At 55.4% G+C, this 19,468-nt stretch overlaps 1 protein-coding gene across 1 annotated transcript; it reads right to left on the reverse strand.

Moving 5' to 3' along the window:
* Positions 1–6: 6 nt before the first annotated feature.
* NALF2 (NALCN channel auxiliary factor 2) lies at positions 7–18,982 on the reverse strand. The gene is made up of 3 exons (XM_088062680.1): positions 18,203–18,982; positions 1,161–1,332; positions 7–669 (listed from the first exon to the last, which is right to left on the reverse strand). The coding sequence occupies exons 1-3, from the start codon at positions 18,980–18,982 to the stop codon at positions 257–259; spliced, it is 1,365 nt and encodes a 454-aa protein (XP_087918806.1). The 3' UTR covers positions 7–256.
* Between the last annotated feature and the right edge of the window lie 486 nt (positions 18,983–19,468).

The following is a 19,468-nucleotide window of genomic DNA, read 5'->3' on the forward strand; positions in this document are numbered from 1 at the left end:
GCTGTTCCTGCCCGCCCGGCGCCTGCGGGGCCGGGAATGCTGGCCCTGCCCGAACCCTTCTGGCGCCGGGTCCCGCAGCCCTGTGCGCGTTAGAGACTCTTCACCACGGGGATGCCCCGCGAGCAGCTCTTGGGGGATGTGCGGGGGTGCGTGTGCGCCACCCCCAATCCCGTGCCTCCCATTGGAGGAATAGCATGTGCCCCCCTTATGGAAAAAGATCTGGCGTTCTCCTTGGAGGTCGGCTCTGCCCTCTGTGTCACTCATCCCGTGCCACGCTCTCCTCCAGGGCAGGTGGGGCCTCCAGGCTGAGCCCCCCAGCGCCACCGTGCACGCTCGAGAAGGACACCATGGTGTGGAGGAGCATCAGGACCAGCACACACAGTCTGATCCTGCTGCTGCTGCTGAGGCGAGACCCCGCGGAGACCGGCAGCAAGGACGGGGAGTGGGGCTGGTGGTACTGGTGGTACTGGTGGTGGTGGTGGTGGTAGAGGTGGTAGTGGTTCTGCCTCTGGTGATGGAGGTGGGGGTCGTGGCGGTGGAAATGGAGTGACTCTGACGCTGTGGATTTGGGGGATGTGTCCTCGTTGCTGTCTGGGGGGTGCTCGCAGGAGTCCCATTGCACCTCGCAGCACTTGGCCTCCTCGTTGGGCAGCTGGTTCTCCAGCAGCCCTGCAGGAAGGAAGGAAGGAAGCAGAAGGAGGGGTCAGTGGAACACTGAGGATGAGGCTGTGGAGGAAGCGAGCATTGGTGCCCACCAGCAGTGACATGGGCACACCTGAGAACGAAGACACCCAGACACCCCCTGGGACTGGCCCCAGTGCATCTGTGAGCCTGCACACACCAGCAAGGTGAGCTCAGGGCTCCTCAAATCCTGCTCACAGCGGTTCAATATTCCCACCCTGCTTTAACCCATCATCTGCTGCTCCTCCCATGCTTTAACTTTCAGTCAGAGGTTGGACTTTCACCTCCTGGGCTGAGATATTGCTGTCTTAACCCCTTATCCTATATCCTTGAGATGGCCGTGTTTCGGCATCAGGCAATGTTTCTACACTGCCCCTCCTCCCACTCCAGCCACTTCCAAACCCGGGAAGTGGTTTGGAAATTCCCCAGGGCTCACCATCACCCCGCCCCGTGCCCGGTGTGAGCCCGGCCCTCCTTACCCGTACAGATGAAGCCAGGCAAACCTCCATAGATCAGCTCGTCATTGTCCGGTAACACGAAGGGGCACCTGGTCTGCACCTCCAGGCAGTATTGCTTGCATGGGATCCGCTGCCGGCACTGCTGCTGGGTCACGTTGAAGTACTCGGAGCACAGCCATGCCTTGTAGACAGCCTGGGGGAAATCATGGAGAGGGATAAATCATTTCCTAAGCACTGGGATAGCTGGAGCATCGCAGCGTGGAAGATCATGAGAGAGCTCCCAGCTCCTGTGGGAAATGTGTGTTGGTATCATTTGTTGAATAGCGATGGATTCAAACAACCCACTGGAGTGTAATGGTGGAACTCATCTATCCAGCTAAATCCACCACAAAAATAAAGCTAATTACCACATGGAATAATGTCCCCTACAGCCAGGCACTGCAACAGATTCTGCCAACATTAGTGACCCAAGAGCTCAGACCATCAAAAAAATTCAAATGCTGTTTATCACCCATCCCAGAGTATCCTCCTCATCCCCAAGACATCCCACTGCTCTCCTGGGAAGTGGAGGGATTCTCACCTCCTCTAAAGTGCCTTGGCCCCCATCAGCTCTGGACATGGGACAGCAAAACACATCATGGACTGGTCTTTACTGGAAACTTCCTGCTGGAAAATCTGCTGGACAAAAGCAGCTGGGATGCAGCACATGCAGCCACTGCACCTCAGGCTTGTCCCTCTCTGTCACCAAATAACACCTTCCTCACCTTCCCCACAGGTCCTGGGAGAGATTCCCGATTCCCTGACATCTGGAACTTCTGCTGTGCCATTTCTTTTGGCTCAAGGGGGAAACTTGTTCATTTTCCATGGATGCTCTGGCACTGGGATGTACCAGCGGTACAGGTGTCCTGATGTGCTCTGTTCACCTTCCTGATACCTCAAGATGTGCTTGGCAACATTTCCAGAAGGAAGAGCACCCTGGGGGCTCAGCTGTGACTATAAGGCTGTGTCACATTCCCTACCTCTCCAGCCTGTCCAGTCCTGGGTTTCCCTCTTCCCTTCCAGCCTCCATGTGCCTGTGCCCATGGCAGACAGCTGGGCATAGCCCACACGGCCTCAGTTACAACCATACTCCCAAATTTCCCTTCTCTCCCCAGCATCAGGCACAGGGGAAGTTGTCTCCACTGGCTGTAGCAGAGAGGGAGGGAAAGCTCCCATTTCTCCTGGTGTACATCATTCCTCAGGCTGCAAGAAACCCGTGGCACTTCCATCTCATCCATGAACTCATGTGGGCGCGAGTGACAGCACCGCGGTCATTCCACCACCGCATCCAACTTCCTTTGAAACCAGCTAGAAAGGGCTCCCTGTGATTCAAAGGGAGTTTCCCTCCTTGGCATGCTTAAAGAAACTCCCTGCTCCTCCTTCCAGCTGCATTTTCATTTTCTGGAGGCTTTAAAGCCATCACATCTTTGTTTTCCCATGTTTTCTATAGATCCTTATCATCATTTGTTTGGACCACAGTAGTGTCTCAGGATTAAAGCTGGTTGGGAAATTCTTGGCAAGTTATTTTAGTTTGTTTTTTTCCCCCTGGAAAATGCCAAATCATGAAACCCAGAATTTTTACAGAATTGTGTTAGCTTTGGTGAAACTTTCATCCCAAAAAGTATAAAGGGCACTAGGACAAAATTTATGGAGTGAACATTTTGGAGCAGTCCCCAGTACTGTGGCCAGGGTTTTCCTCCTGGGATGAGGGAATGCAGGTGCTTGTTCTCCTTGTCCTGTTGGATGTTAATTACTGGGACACGGTAGAACGGCTCCAGAGGAGGGAATGACTCTGCAGAGTGTGAGGACACAAGCAGGAGAGTTTTGAGGTCTGGATCTGCATCCCTGAACATGTCATCCCTGGAAGTGTCCAGGGCCAGGATGGGTTTAAGGTCCCTTCCAACCCAAACCATTCCACGACTCCATGATCTGCCCGAGCTGATTCCCTAGAGCTGAGGAGGAAGAGGCCACGCTCTGGAGAGGCCACAACCCCCACTCCAATACTGCCCTCCCTGACGGCCTCTGCTCCCTTGGGGACATGGGGACAGCAAGGAGGACACAGCAGGACCCCTCAGTGGGTGGCACATGGCCCTCTGCAAGCACCACAAGTTTTTCTTGTTGGGAAAGCAGGACCTGGTACTGCTGCTATGGAACCTCAACAGAAGGTAAAGGAGGGTTAGAGAGCTCAGGGGACAGTGACACCTTACACTGAAGGGACACAGCACCAGGGGGTGTAAAATGGGCTCCAAAGCATCCACTGAGTGCCCAGGATTTATTCAGATAGACCATATCCTTATTCCAATCTGAGGACTCAACAAGCCCCTGCCTGGACATGATGCTGTGGTTTCCACACATTCCAGACACATTCCAGTGTAATCTGGAACAAAACACAGAGGGGCCTTATTAATAACCTTAATTATTTGGGCTGCCTTTATAGCAACAAGGAGAGCGTGTCCTGAGAACACCCCGACCCTCGGAGTGTCTGGCAGTGAGGGGCTGGATGAGCTTCTCCTTCCCCTGGTGACCATCCAGGATTTTGGACAGCTGGTGTGGATGACCTGCTTGAATTTGAACTGGCTGAAGTCAGACAGGTGAATTCCTCTCACAGCCAAGAAATTTTCAGGATTAAAATCCGGATGGATTAACTAAACCACAACCAGCCTGCAGTTTAAAAGGGAATTATGAACACACAAGGAGCTGGATGGACATCACTGGTGTGCCCAGCCCCATCTGGGATGGACACCCTGAATCCATCCCTCCAGCTCAGCCTCTTTTCCAACCCTCATCTGCCTCAGGATAAACATCTCCATCAGTGGGACTTCCTCGTGTTTCCCAAGGAGGTTGTTTTACAGCATTTATCTCGCTGCCTACAAGTTTTCCTTCATACTTGACCTACATTTTTCCATCCAAAAGTTCACTCCCTTCAATCATTCCCTCCACCATTCCCTCTCCCTGCTCCGTGTTTACACATCTCTAATATTTGCAGATGTCTCACGCTCCCCCTTTAGTCACAACTCAGGCGAGCTCGGCTGATTTACTCACTCCCATTTCCTGCCAGTCTTCTCCCAGCTCCGACTCTCTCCCACGCTGCTTCCCAGATCCCAGACACATCCCAGCTCCCACCTGGGCTCACATGCAGCCTGGCATGGAGGGTACACTGAGTGCTCCAGCACAGGATTGTGGGCGTCACCTGAGCTGTCCCAGCTCCAGATTTGGGTGGAAAAGGCAGCCGGAACAGGAGATTTCCCAGAGTTTTGTGGGAAGCTGCTTTGGTTCATCCTGCTGTCATGTGGAAACGGAGTTGGCACAAGCAGGCTCTGCATGGATCCACACATATTCCCCCTGAATGTTTGTGATGATTTCCATCAGGGAAATCTGACAGAGGGTTGGGGTCACACACACAGGGACATTCCATGAATTTAATGAAAATATGGAAGGAGAGACTGCAAGGAGCTGGTGATACCACCAGGGAGGGCAGAGCTGGAGCACTCATCTAGAACCTGAACCAGGATTCCCTGGCTGCATTCCATTCTTCCTTCCCTTTCCAGAGCACCTGCCTTCCCTAAGGGAAGCACTGACCCCAGCCAGCCCTTGCCATTCCCTTGTGGCACCCTCCAGGGGCTGCAGCAGGAATTCCTGCAGCTCTGCAGGATGAAAACTGCCTGTGTGTACTCAAAACCAGAGACATCCAAGACCTGCTGGTCCAACAGGGCTCTCCCACTCCCCTGGGATCAGGCTGAGACACAGGTAGATCTCCAGGAGATCCCAGTGTCCTCCCATCACTCACCCACAAGGAGCAAATTCCCTGGGATGCTCAAGGTTTTGGTATCTCCAAGCTTACCCCATACAACCTCCTTAGTTCTGCTGTTAGAAAGGACATGTGAGAATTTAGGACAGGAAGAAATTGACTCCCTGCTTAGATCAACTAGGAAAGCTCCCTAGTTTTCATCCTTGCTCTCTCTGGATTCTTCAGGAAGCAGGTTAGGTTGCAATCAGTGTTCCCTCCATTCTGGTTTGGCTTTTGGCAGATCTCCAGCCTGGCCAAGTAAATATAAGTGACCTCAACTCCAAAATAGCTTCAATTTGGTGCCCTCTTCCTGCATTTTTAGCTCTGGAGGACTGGCTGCATGACTCTGAGAAAGCACACGGAATTTGGCTGCCTAGGAAAGGAGCCAACTTCAGACAGCCAATTTATATGGAAGAGGACAGACTATCTGTCCACATCAAAATTTTGCAGGTGGGATGAAAAACCTCATCATAAATGACATTAAAAAAAACCCAAATTGAATTGGATTTCTAATAGTGAATTCAGCTCCCTGTCTGCTCACACTTCCAGTGGGATCTGGAAGCAGCAGTCAGAGGGATGGTGCTTTCACAGGGAATTCTGTGCCAAATGGGAATTCTGCCCTGCCTGCACTATTTCTTCTGTCTCCTGTCAGTACCAGGAGAGCACTCCCCACCAAAGAGCTTCTCCAAAGTCTTTCCGTGTCCTTAGGATTTCTGCACAAACTTGGCCACTTCAAGGCCAGTCCAGTTGCTGCCAGTATGCTGGGAACACTGGCACTGCCTGTGGAACCATCCCAGCTCCACTTTGGGACAACAGAGGAGCAGGGATGGAGCAGCATTCGCAGGATACACCACCAGTGCAGAGGACACAGTGCTTGGGATAGTCTGGATGCCCACTGGGAATGCCAGCTGTAATTAACACAACAAACTGTGTGTTTGTTTTCCCATTTGAACAGGAATCAATGCTCAGGAAGTTTCTCCAAGGAAAATCCTGCTAATGGCACAAATGTAACAAACCCTTCTCCTTAATTAGAGGCAGGGGTTGGGGCAGCAACCCCATCCCAAAATCCATTTCTCTGGAAGGGGGAGATGCAGACAGGGAAATAGGGTTGTTTTCCCTACAAAATAACCCCAGAAGAAGATCTGGGAGTGTGCTTGGACCAGAGGTGAGGATCACTATGGAAGTTGGGCTCTACCATCATGACTCTCCTCCTTTCCCTCTTCCCACTGGGTGCACCCAGCTCCCAGCAGGGATGGGAAGAAAAATCCCTGCCAGTCCCTGCCAGACCCCCAGCCTGAAGCATCCCCCTCCCCTTCCAGAGCAGTTCCTGGGACTCACATTTCCACCCTGGCCTGAGAGGAGCATCTGGAGTGGCTGTGCCTCATTAATCTTGGACACAGGGAAATGAGCACTGCTAATGAGCTGCTTGGGCAGCTCTCCAAGCTCTGGCACATCAGGATGCAGCGCGGGAAGCAGGACAGGCTGGGGGGGAGAGAAGAGCCCCCCTGGATGGCAGAAGATTAAGGGAATGCTGAGGTCCAGGGCCAGCCAGGAGGAGTCACAAACACATCTGCAATGTCCAATTACCACTGTATTCAATTAACTCAGACACTAACAATGTGGAGCTTTAAACCAGCTTCTTTTAGGCATTTTTAAAAATTCTCCTTGCTATGGGCTGTTCCAACATCATCTCTGGAACAGCTGATTTTTGGTTTCTTTGATACTTCTGGAGTTGTTATCCCTGCCTTGACACATTCACATGCTCTGGGTTAGGAGAGGGGGGAGAAAAACACCAACCCAACCCTAAACCCCAACAACTGGGCAGGATTATGGGTTTTGTATTGTTTTTCCTTCATTTTTAATATAAAGTTGCCTTTTGCCTGGCGATGACAGCACTGGAGCCGCAGCTCCTCCGTTTCCCAACCAGGGGAGCCTCTGCCCATTGTACCCAGCTCCAGAGGGCACGGAGTGGCGGCTGTGGTGGGTGCTGGGATGGGGCTGCCAGCAGGAATGCCTGGGACATGGATGGGGATGGGGGAATGGGGATGGATGCACACAGGCTGCAGGGAATGGCACTGATGGTAATCCCAACTGGAGTGGGTGCTCCTCAGACACCACTGGAAACTCCACACGGAGCTGCTGGGCTGGCTGGCACGTGCCCACTCCAGGCTCTTCATTACCCTGCAGCCCACCCCTCTCCAGGGTTGGTTTTCCCAGAAGTTCTCCCTCAGCCATCCCATCCATGACAGCATTTTGCATCCCTCCTGTGTGTTTTTCTGGGCACAGGGTGGTCCAGGTCTGGCAGCAACCAGGCTCATCCTCAGGGAAGGTCCTGGGCAGTGGAACGTCCCCTACGCTCCCAAACTGTGGTTTCCCACCTACATCCCACAGGACAAGACCATATCCCTTGACCCGAGTGATGAAATCACTTCCAAATTACCTGGAAGCAATTTGTCAGAGCTACTCACTCACCACTCAATCACCTCATGAAGCAGCTGATAGTTTTAAAGTTTAAAACCTTTAGTTTTCATTTTAAAGCATTTTAGCTTTAATTCCCAGTTCCTGGATTAAAGAGATTGTCTGAAAGCTCCTTCTTCTAGAGGAAAGAGCCCCAAATTTCCCCTTCAAACCACTCAAACCCAGTCTGAGACACACAATGCCTCAGGTACTCATTGGCCAAAACTAAAAGAAAGTAGCTTTAAAGTGTGACCCCCCCCACACACCTCAAGGCCCAGGTAACAACTGTCACACTATGTCATGATATCAGGCAGCTCAACACATGCCTTGGGAAGGAGTGGAGTGGAAAAGAATGGGAAAACCAGCACCCCAAGCTGTCTCTGCAACCACACACACACAACCCCAGCACCCAGAGGTGATGGGCAGGGGGGTGGCAGTGCCAGCTCCCAGCCCTGGGAATGCTCTCAGGGGACAGACACCACAGTCACAGCCTCCTGGCTTTGCTCATCAGCTCATGGCACCGAGGGCTGCTGTGTGCAGAGCCCAGGGAAAAGCCTGGTCTCATCCCAGCAGATGCCACACTCCCCTTGGAACAAACCCAGGAGGAAGAGCTTGTGCTCATGGTTGTACTGAAGCAGGGAGCATTCCCTGGAAGAGCAGAGCTTCTGGAGTCACTTTGGACACCTCTGGCAGCTCCTGTGTTGAGGGGACAGAGCACGTGGCACCCCGACACGGCCATGTGCCTGTGTCTATTGATTAATCACAGTAATTAATGGCACAGCTGGATGAACAGGAAGGCAGTGACCGCTGCCAGGCCCTCCTGCTTCCCACAGCCAGTGCCTGTCTCCGTGCATGTCACAGGTTGCTCCATGTTCCTGCCCAGCAGTGTCTGCAGCCCCTTCCCTCCCACCACAGCTCCCACTTTTCCCAGTGCAGGCTGGAGGTTACCCCCTGTCCAGCCACCCAGCCCTGCCCAACCACTCCTACAGCCCATTGCAGGAGGCTCTTGTTCCCAGATCACTGCTACAAAACATCCCAATTCCCATGGAATATTTCCATTTCATTATCAAACCCCACCTCAGGGTAGATGCATCCTCTCTCCAAGGGGGGTGAGCACAGGGTGACAGTGCTCTGCTCATGGATGGGAGCTCTTATCCCAGCATTCCTGATGTCAGTCTCCTGTTCAGTCCCCCCTCCTCACATCCTGGCTGTGTCCCCTGCAGAGACCCTGGGAATTCCCTGGCAGTGTCTGGGACATGGTGGTCCAGCCATGGTGGGCTGCCTGTGGGCACTGCTGCCAGACCCCAGGCACAGCCAGTCCCTGTCCCATGATCCCAGCCAGGGAGGAGCACTGTGAGGCCACAGGGACCAGCATTCCCAGGCTGCAGTTAATCCGGGCTGCTGCTCCGTGCTCCCCTTTCAAAAAGGGTCTTGGCTGAGGAGAGGAGAGAGGAGAGAGGAGAGAGAGGAGAGAGAGGAGAGAGGAGACAGGACAGAGGACAGAGGAGAGAGGACAGAGGAGAGAAGCAAAACTTGTCAGGAAGGGAAGGCCAGATGGAGTGTGGAGGTTTGTGTGGGAAAGGGGTGGACACCAGGAGACAGGAGCTGGTGGCCAGGGAGAGAGCAACTCTCATTGGCATCTGGAGGGCTCTGTCCTTGTGACACCACATGGCCATGCCCCAAGGTGGAAGAAGGGAGACCAGACCTCCAGTTCCAGGGCCTCACTACACTCAGAGCAAAGTTCTTCCCAATATCCCATCTCACCCTGCCCTCTGGCAGCAGGAAGCCATTCCCAGTGTCCTGTCCCTCAAAGTATTTGTCCCAAGTTCCTCTCCAGCTCTCCTGGAGCCCCTTTAGGCAAGGGAAGGGGTTCTAAGGTCTCTCTGGAGCCTGCTCTTCTCCAGGTGAGCACCCCCAGCTCTCCCAGCCTGGCTCCAGAGGCGCTCCAGCCCTCAGAGCAGCTCTGTGGCCTCCTCAGGATTGCTCCAGCAGCTCCATCCTGCACAATCCCTCACCTGCAAGCCCCCAGTGGGTCAGATACCAACCCATCCTGCCAGCCCAATGACTTAAAAAGTAATTAAAGACCTCTGCAAAACTGCAGCTGAACATGATGGAGTTGGTGACAGAGGGAAAGTGAGGTCCCTGCAATCCATTAGAATGGCTTGAGGAATTCACTCCCATTAGATCCTGCTGCAGCCAGGGGCTTAGCAGGATTCAAAAGTGGATTAAACATTTATACAGCTAATGAGAACATCCTGTTACATTAGATAGGATATAAAAAAATAAAGGCGAGACACTTCAGTGCCACGAGCCATATATTACCCACCAGTGATGGGGGCGAGGGAGAAGTTTCTCTGCTCATCTCCCTTCCAAGGAAGTGGTGAGGTTGGAAAATTGTTCTCAGAATGGTGTGAGCATCCAGCCCAGCAAGGGCTATCTTACATCCAACACCTATGGAAGGGGATAATCCTGTACTCTGCCAGGAGCCCCCTGCACAGCATCCCATGAGGTCCCACTTGGCTTGAGTGGGAATGGGACAAGGTATAAGGCAGCAGGAGGAACATGGTCCGTCATGTCATCCTTGTGAACCCCACAGAGATGGGCAAGCAGCAGGATCTGGCCCATCCCTGCTCCCTCATGGAGCAAACAGTGGTGAGACAGGAGCATCCCAGCTCCTGGGCACCTTCCATGGTCACAGGGAAGTGTGGAGTTTTCCACGCTCATGCTGGGCCCTGCAGCCACCTCAGCTTGTGCCCACAGGTCCCTTAAATGCAAGCAAAGATGATTTTGAGATGCTTATCAGCACTCCTGGCAGCTCCTACTGCTGGAGATACACAACAGGCTCATGTCAGACCCGAGAGCTGCAACCTCTGCTTTTCTATCCCTGGCTGAACACCACTTGCAGAGATCTCCTGCTCCCTTCCAGGGAGGGAAAGCCCCAGGATAATTCCCAGTCTCCGTGGTGAGCAGCAGGCAGGCGCTCCCGGCTGGCATCGCTCCTCAGGCAGCGAATCCCGAGGGATGCGTTACTGCAGGGAAGCCCCATTCCTGCTGCTCTCCCCTGGAGCAAGCCCAGGACAGGCTGGGGCTATCCCTGTCCCTGATTATGCTCTGCAAAGTAGAAGTGCTTCCCCTGCATTCCCATGAGCAAGGGATGTCTGGAGAGAGGTCCCAGGAGCACACTCCAAGCCAGGCTGCCCAGAGCTCCTGGTGCTTCCCGACAGTCTCATTTGAATGGGAGAGCGAGGAATGATAACAAGCAACACGGCATGGCAGGAAAACGCTGCTCCCTGCACACACAGGCAGAGATCCCTGTGGATTCCTCCTCTCCACATCTACGGAAAATGACACAGAAGGCGACCAGCTCCAAGGAATATGACACTGAAGACCAAGAACAGGTCAGAGAGATGCCCAGGTCTGAAGGGGGTTGAACTCCTTACATTAAAGAGAGAAACACAGCTCCAGCTCTGCTAGCACCAGTCAGTCCTTCCCAAACTGCAGCTGTTCAGAAAATGCCAAGAAAATTCCACTTGCCTCCTCTCCCTCTGCAAACACCAGCAGTGGGGAATGATTGGGACTGGTGCCTGTGGGCACAGGGGTTCCAGGCTCCCTGATCTGGGCAAACCCAGGTGCTGGCACACCCCTCACCAGGAAATCCCACATCCCAGACACTTCCAGGCCCCCTCTCCAGCTCTACCTTCACTCTCCTGTCCATCCACAGCCTCCACCCACCAGCAGAGCTGCAGAGCTGCCGTGCAGGGATAAAATTCCAGCCAAGATGTCAAACACGTGTATCTGTTACTCCCAAAAGGATGAGCAGAGCAGGTGGCTTTACCTTCTCCAGCCAGGACCAGGAACACCAGGATGCTGGCACGGACAGGGCTCTGGAAAACCAAATCCTTGCCAGGTGAGGCCGTTTCATGCTGCTTTTTAAACAGTGGACACATTGGCAGCATCTGGGCGAGTCAATGCCGCCAGCACCAGCTGTGACACCCCAGGAGCACAGCTGGGAGACAGGCCCCAGGGAAAAGCCAGGAGCTGGGAAGAGGAGTGAGGCTGAAGCAGGCGAGCCATTCCAGGCAGGCAGCTGCTGGCTCTGCCCACGGGAATGGGGCTGGAGCAGCGTGGACAGATGGCTACTTCTTGCCCAGGCAGCCTCCGTGTCTCATTCACAGATTTGCTGTCCCTGAGTCATTGCCCTTCAAAGGACAGCGGAGCTGAGCTCCTGCGTGGAGCCAGGCATGAGTCGCATCCTAATGGCATCCCGGTGACAGCGGGAATAGCCCCCCGGCAGTCAAGTACATCCTGCCTCTGCCTCCTGCCTGCCTCCCACCCTGCAGGGCAGCTCTGGAGCCTGCAGCAGAGGAAAAGCCTGCGGGGCATCCCTAGGGACAGGCCTGGGGCTGTGGGGTGTTTTGACATACCCTCTCTGCGTGTGATGCTTGGCACTGCCCAGCACTGGGGTCAGGCCAGGCCATGTGTGATCCCCACTGGGCACGAACGGCTCCTTTCCTGATGGGAAAGAATCCTGTCCTCAGGCAGGAACCAGGTGAAGCCCGTTGTGAGGGCAGGTCCAGCTGGGTTCAAGCAGACACCCTGTGCATCCTCTCCCTCCTCCTGGTGCTGGTGTGGGAGGTGCTGCCTCCTCTCCCAGATGTGCGCAGAGCTGGAAGTCAGCGTGGCACCAGCAGATCCCTTTGTCCACGGGGAGCATGGATCACTGCCTGGTAGGAAAAGCAGCGTGGCAAGACAGCCCTGACCTGGTCAACCACAGGTAGCCTGTGACAATGGATGTGCACAGCAAGGGGGCTGGGGGTCGTGTGGTTTTCCCAGATCTCACACTCCGCTGATATCACCACACGTGCTGCTGAGCTCCTGACTCCCAGAGCCTTCCCGCACCACACGGAACAGCCGGATACTTTCCATCTCCAGCTGCTGAGGTGGCATCTCTGAGGAGCTCATCCCACCCTGCTGGTGAAGCCCCTGTGCCCACCATGCTCCCAGGCATGGAGAAGAACCTGGACTTGCAGCAGGAGAGCTGAGATGGCAGCAGGCACAGCCGGGAGCACACGGAGAAGGCGCTGGAGCCTGTGGCACTTGGAGCTACTGGTGACAGTTTGATGGAGACAGATGTCACCCTCCCTCGCTGTCCCTGCACCATTTGCTGACCTGCCTGTTGCTCCATGGAGACCTGCTGCTGCCTTGGGAAACTTGTGGGCTGTCCCTGCAGCACCACTGACAGACACAAGTGAGGACAGGCAGACAACAAGGACTGACAGACAACCAGAACAAAGGAGGCAGCCAAACACCATCCAGTGCCCCCATAAACCCCTCCCATTCACACCTTGACCCCACCCCAGGCAGCTTCACCCCACAGCACCAGTGTGGGTTCTGCCTCCAGCCCACCACACACTCCCAGGTCTCAACCTCAAGGAAAATTCAAGACTGTCCAAGCAGCATCTGAGCATTCCCACTCCCACCTGGCTTGCAGCCCTCACAAGTCCCAGTACCACTGGCACATTCCTGACACCTCTACATCTTTTATTCCATCAGTTCACTTTTTGTTTCTCCTGTTTTCCAAGCCTTGATCTCAGTTTTCAAGCATCAAGGAGGTACCAGACACAAGGCACTGGAACTGGGCAGCCACAGCACATGCAGACTAAACCCACCATGGTCCTTTAGCCCAAATTCTTTATACAACTGAATTATATCTTTGTACAGGGCTGCAAAAAAATTCCCTTTGCTCCCATGGAATGGGTGGGGAACATGGAGCCACACACTTGGCTAAGCTTGTGCGTGTGCTCCTGCTCGAGCTGCCAAATGACTGCGCTGATTTGCTGGAATTACTTCGGAATTCACTCTGGAACCTTTTTTCACCTCATGAAACACCTCACTGGCCAGGCTGGTTCTGGAGGAGAAGCTCTGGAGCAGACACAGGTGTTTGGGAGCAGCCTCTCTCCTCCCAGGTGCTGCTGCTCCTGGTGCACCAAACGCTCCACACTGAACCAGGTCCAGGGAGCAACTTTGCAGTCACCCGTCCACAGATTCTCTGGAAGCCTCAGTACTAAAGTAACTCCCTTTAAAAAGCACAAGCTTTTGGTGAAACCACTTTTGTTGTGGTTCTCAAGGGACTTTCCCTCTGTGCAAGGAGCCATCCAGGCCCAGAGTAGAAGTGCACCAGGCTGAGGCAGTATTTTGGACAAGCCCAGCCCAAAAAAACCCACAACTTGAGCTACTTTTGTGAAGGTAAAACGCTGCTTTGGTTCCCCCAAGAGGTGTCCCTGGCACTGGGATAACCCCAAGACATGGTGTTTCTAAAGCTCCTGGCATCTGCAGGCTCGGGTTTCCAGAGGATGTTCCACAGGGCGGGATGCTCCACAGCGATGCCGATTACTGATGCTATTCCTGGTTAAACAAGAGCCAGAAAACAGGACCCCAGAGGCTGCTGAACCTGGGCACTGGGGATTTGCTCCCTGCTCCATGTGGGCTGTGCCAGGGGTGATGCCAGAGCAGGAGCAGCCTCCATTTCTCACCACATCACTGTGAAGCCTCAGGAGTGAAATCCTGCCCTGCAAGGGGTACTGGGGAAACCAGAGGTACAGAACCAGATCCCACAGCCACGGGCCCGTGTGCAGAGAAACCTGATAATCTAATCACATCTGAGATGCTACAGGTCCTGTCCAGCCCAGCCTGCCCAGCTCTGCTGCCAGCTCCCTCCTGCCTGTCAGCCCTTCTCTCGCCACAGCTTTGTTTCTTGCAGCCTAATGACTCTTTAATTCCGCAGGCTTTGTCCCATAGATCTTGATTTGCCCCAGGATCGGTGGGAGGGGGCACTTTTGGGAACTGTCGGGGCAGGAGCCAGCATGCAGAGCATGGCCTTGGCACGAGCAAAGCTCTCATCTGGTGTCTGAGCTGGAGCAACACTGCTCTTTTCATGTTTGGAAAGACGGGAAAAAGGCACAACTGAGCCCTAAGCAGGACATTGCTTTGGAAGGACAGCGATTTCCTCCCGCACTAAGTCCTGCAAAGCCTGGGCTGACAATTTGAGTGCTGTTTCTGCCTCACATTTCCTGATGGATATACAAATCCAATATACGTGTTGCCAGGCTGTGACCTCCTTTGGTCACAGGAGGATGCTCCAAAGTGTCCCCACAACTGTGCACCAAGTTCATTGTGTCTTGCAGTGACAAAGGGTACAAGTCACATAGCAACAGGTGAGATGGAGGTGTCCAGCAGCTGCTCCTGACTCAATTAATGACTTTTCCCACTTATGTTCAGAAAAACACAGGCGTTTTCCACCTTTTATCCACATCATCCCTACCTAGCACCGTGACCCAGCAGCTGGCAGGCAGATCCCTGCAACATGAGAAGAAATGTATTTGAGAAGATGGATGGACCCTGTGGACCCACCTCCCTCTCTTCCTCCTGTCCACAGGATGCTGGTGCCCCTGTCCATAAGTGTCCCTGTGGGAGTCAGACCCCCCCAAAATCCCAACAAATGGGAAATGCAAACAATAAACCCCAGAAGTGCATCTTCATGATTTACTGTCCTTCAGCCACAGGGATTTCTGGGGTTAGTTGTAAGAGTAACAAATAAAACATTTCCAAAGAGTGATTTGGAAGTTGACAGTGCTGCACAGGTATAACAACATGTGCAGAAAGTGGGATCTGCCCAGGAACGATCCCCAAGCAGAAAATAAAGAGGCAGAGTATTACAGCACTGAGTAATCTCAGCATCTGAATTACACACAGACCCCACCATTTCATGGGATTCCTATCTCCCAGGGAGACTTTGGTCCAGTCTTTCCCAATCTCCAGGCACAGATGGATCCAGGGCTGGGATGCCTAGGATGCTGTTTCCCCTCCCGGCAGCACCTCCCTTTTCTCCCCAAACCTGAGGGCAGCTCTCAAGATGATTTATTAACAGGGAATTATGTGTCTCCTAAAATCAATCCACAACACTCAGATGCTTCAAAACTTTTAGCTTGGGGTCAAACCTGCTGCTGTAAGAAGGAATTGGCAGCTCCAGCTGGGATTTGGTGTTGCTGTAGTTTGAAATGAGGTGGAATAAAGAGCCAAAATCACTGGAGTGGTTTGGCTGCCACAGAGTTCCCTGTGAGCTGTCTGTTGAGCCAGACTTCTTAGGCACCGAATTCCAGAGGGATCCGTGGCTCTGCAGAGGAAGGCTGTGAGCAGGTGAGCTGGAGCTGCTGTGCTTCCTCATCTTCTATTTTCCAGCTGCTGTTACAGAATGGCAGGGATGCAAATGGGAAGCAGCACTAACCCTCCATGCACAGCCCCGCTCCCATGGTCCTGTGTCCCAGAATTATCATTTAAATCCTGTTTCTCCAGCTCCAGAGCTCATGCAGCCAGAATCCTGCTGTGAGGGCTCTGCAGGAGTTCTCACACTGGCTGAACTGCACATTCCACTCTGTTTTCCTCCACTCCTCTCCTGTTTTCCTGTTATTTGCTCTCAGATGTTATCACCATCAAGCAATAGCTCTGCCATCCCTTACAAACAGGTATCATCCAGCATCTGGATGGGAAATACAAATTCAAACTGCTTCAAAAATCCCGCCAGCCACATTTTTCCAAGGCAATGAGTAACTGCAGTCCCTGCTCACGTCCAGAAATCACGAAATCAGGCCAAAACTCCCTCCTCACCACAATGCTGGAGGGGTCTGGCATTAGCCTCAATTCACAGATGGGGAACAGCCATTGAGAGGGAAAAGCTGAATCTCATGGATGCAAAAGGCTGGAGTAAGACACATAAATATGGAGTGAATGGCCTTAAACAAAGCAGCCTGATTTTCAGGAGCAACCAAAAGGATGGGAGCTGTGAAGGCTCCGGTGGGAGTGTGTAGACTCAGGCACTCCCATGGGAATTTCCCAGTGGGTGGCCCAGGGGAGTGTGCACAGGTTGTCCCTGCTCCTCCTGCCTCCTGTTCCCAAGTGCTGCCTGTGGAACGCAAGGCTGGAGCTCACAGATGCTCTAAGGATGCTCTAAGGATGCACTGACACAACACGGAACCAGTTTGAGAGGGCTGAGTCCTGCCACTGCCTCCAGCTCTGAATCTCCCCAGCACATTTCCTGCTCTCCCATCAAGGATGTTAAACCCAGGGACACTTAATGGAGACTCACTGAAGCACGGCTCTGTTTCTACGTATTTTGGAGTCCCAACATGATGATTATTTTCTCACCTCTTTCGCTTCTCTCTCTGGGTCTCCCAGCAGCGGTGGATGCTAAGCCTGAATCTGGAATGTTTATGCTCCACCAGACATGACACAGGGAGATCCTGATCCTGCTGGGCCCCTGGAAGCAGGAGCAGCACAATGGACAGCACCAAACTCCCTGTGCAAGTGGAGCAGTAGGACCAAACTACTCAGAGCAGGCTGAATGCTATGTCCCTCGGAAACATGAGGAATTTGGGAAGCAGACTGTGATTACCTGCCTTGGCCCAGGCCCAGAATGCAAGCACAGGCTCCTGCTCAAACCCAGCACCTCACCAGAGCGACCCTTGGAGCAGTGGCCAGGATCTCACCAATGTGCCCTTGGTGAAAGACACTTCGGTGTCCCAGCACTGCTCTTGGTGCTGCTCCCACACTTTCCCAGGGCATGAACATGACTTCAAGAGCTTCCCTGCAACTCCAAGTGTCCCTCAAAACTCCTGTCCCAGAAGAAGAGCAGCCAACCCTGTTGTACTACCAGGGAGGAAGCTCTGCCACCATCCCTGTGGGGACAATGCTGTCACACCGCCCAAGACACAGCTCCGAGCAAGGGAGGCAGGTTTAATTCTGGAGACCATTGCTCTTCCCAGAGGTGATGTCTGGAGGTGAGCCAGGCAGCTTGCAGCAGGTGGAAGCTGGAGGCACCACGGGCTTGTAAGAATGGAACATCCAGCAGAACCACACTGGGGGTCTTATGGAGATCCAACTACAACTCTCATCTGGGAGAGAAGATGGCTCCATACTGAGCCTCGATCCCATTGATGCTGGGAGATGCAACCAACCCATCAGCTTTCAGAACAGGGGCTGTACCCCAGGGCTGGGAACACTCAGTGACACTGGGGAGAACACCAAGATGGGAGGCACATCCCAGCACTCCTGGGTCAGCTCCCTGGGCAGAAAGGGTGGAAGAGCTGGAAAACAGCAGCTGCATACAGGGATGGGGCCCTGAACCACGGTTCATCTCAGGTCACCACTGGTCTAATGACAGCCAGGCAGAACCCTGGGCTGTTCCAGGAGCAGCAGCAGATCTGAGGCAAAGGTGAGGGGCCCCACAGCTGCCCCAGCTCAACCCCTGTGTGCACAGGGGTGCACATGGAAAGGGGTGTGGATGAGGCTGGTAGGGATTGGGGTGTCACGAGTGAGGTGCTTGGACTGAGGTAGCACGTCAGGATTGGGGTGTCAGGAGAGGGGTGTTGGGGGTGGTGTGTCAGGACTGGGGTGCTGGGAGTGAGGTGTCAGGAGTTGAGTGCTCAGACTGAGGTGCTGGGAGAAGGGTGTTGGGAATGGAATGTTGGGAGCTGCCTGTGTGTGCAGAGGTGTGAAGGGATGTGTGAGTGCTCATTCAGGCCAAGTCCTGCTTTGCCTTCTCTGCCACACCACCCTGTCCAGCCTTCCCAAGGGTTCCAGACCTGTCCCACCACCACTGCCACGAGAGGTCTGGAGAGCAGAGGGAGATCCCAGCCTGCAGGAAGGTGTGAGAGCAGGGGGACCACGGTACCCCCACAGCACAGAGCCCCCTGCGGCCCAGCTCACCCGGGACGGCCCCTCGTACCTTGCAGTCCGTCAGGCAGGATCTGACCGAGTACTCTTCCGATTGCAAGTACTTCTCCAGCAAGAGGTCGAACTCCTCATATTTTTCCTGAGCGTGTTGGTCCAGCCGCTGGTACGCCTGGACGCAGCTGCTACAGGCCTCCCCGCCCAGCGCCCCGGCCGCCGCCACCACCAGGTCCACCATCAGGTTGTCCAGGCTGCAGTCCAGGCCGTCGGGGCCGGCCATCTCTCGCAGCAGGTCCCAGATCGTGTAAGTATCACAAAAGGAGAGGTTGAAGTTCCTGAAGTAAGCCTGCAGGAAGGTCCTTTTGGAGGAGGGCGAGGCGAAGAAGGGCGCGGCGGCGGCGGCGGCGGCGGCGGCGGCGGCGGGGGGCGAGCGCAGGGGCGCGCCGGGGGCCCGCGGGCGCTGCGGGGCGAGCAGCCGGGCGCACGCCGAGTCCAGGTCCCCGCGGGCGGCGGGGCAGGGCCCGCCGGGGCCGCGGCTCAGGTTGCCCAGCAGGGCCTCGCAGCTGCCGCCGCCGCCGCCGCCCGCCGGCTCGGCCGCCAGCAGCGCCCGCGGCCCGCGGCCCCGCGGCCGCTCCCCCGCCCGCAGCTTGGCCCCGGCGCAGAGCCACAGATGGTCGGAGAGGAGCACGGTGAAGAAGAGGAGCGAGGCGAGCGACAGGCGCCATTTCTGCGCCCGCTCGGGGTCGGCCACCGGCTTGTCGCTGCGGCGCGGCGCGCAGCACACGGCCCCGCCGGCGGCGCCCCCGGGGGGGGACATCCAGGCGCCGCGGATCATGCCGGGGGCGCGCGGGCGGCGGGCGGGCAGCGCGGCGCTGCCGCCGCTGTCACCTGCCCCGCGCCGCCGCCATGCCCGCGCCGCCCCCGCCGCGCCCCGCCGCCGCCGCCCGCCCCGGCCCCGGCCCCGGCCCCGCGCCTGCCCCGGCCGCCCTCACTCGGCTTTCCGCTTGCCCCGGCGCGGTGCCGGGGCCGCGCCGCGCCCGCCGCCGCCGCCGCCCGGCCCCCTCGCCCTCAGTCTGGCGCCATCTTCGGCCGCGCCGCCAACACCTTGAGGAGCCGCGAGCGCTGCGCCTGCGCGCTGCCTCCGCTCCGCCGGCACCGGCACGGCCGCGGCCCGGCCCGGCCGGCGCTGCCGAGGTGCTGAAGGACAGCTCCGCTCGGCCCGGCCCGGCCGGGACACCCCCGCACACCCGCCACAGCCCCGGCCGCGGCTCCGCGCTCTGCCCCGTCCTCACCCCGCGCTGAGCGTCACCTGCACCCTCAT

This window comes from Pseudopodoces humilis, chromosome 15 (genome assembly GCF_049639895.1).
Source record: "Pseudopodoces humilis isolate 2021_Gansu_Grassland_sample_001 chromosome 15, ASM4963989v1, whole genome shotgun sequence".
Taxonomy (NCBI): Eukaryota; Metazoa; Chordata; class Aves; order Passeriformes; family Paridae; genus Pseudopodoces; species Pseudopodoces humilis.

Coding starts and splice junctions, on each gene's coding strand:
- NALF2 (XM_088062680.1), bottom strand. CDS start 18,982: ATGATCCGCGGCGCCTGGATGTCCCCCCCCGGGGGCGCCGCCGGCGGG. Junction 1,333..18,202: donor CCTGCCTGACGGACTGCAAG/GTACGAGGGGCC, acceptor GATTTCCCCCAG/GCTGTCTACAAGGCATGGCT. Junction 670..1,160: donor GCCTGGCTTCATCTGTACGG/GTAAGGAGGGCC, acceptor TCCTTCCTGCAG/GGCTGCTGGAGAACCAGCTG.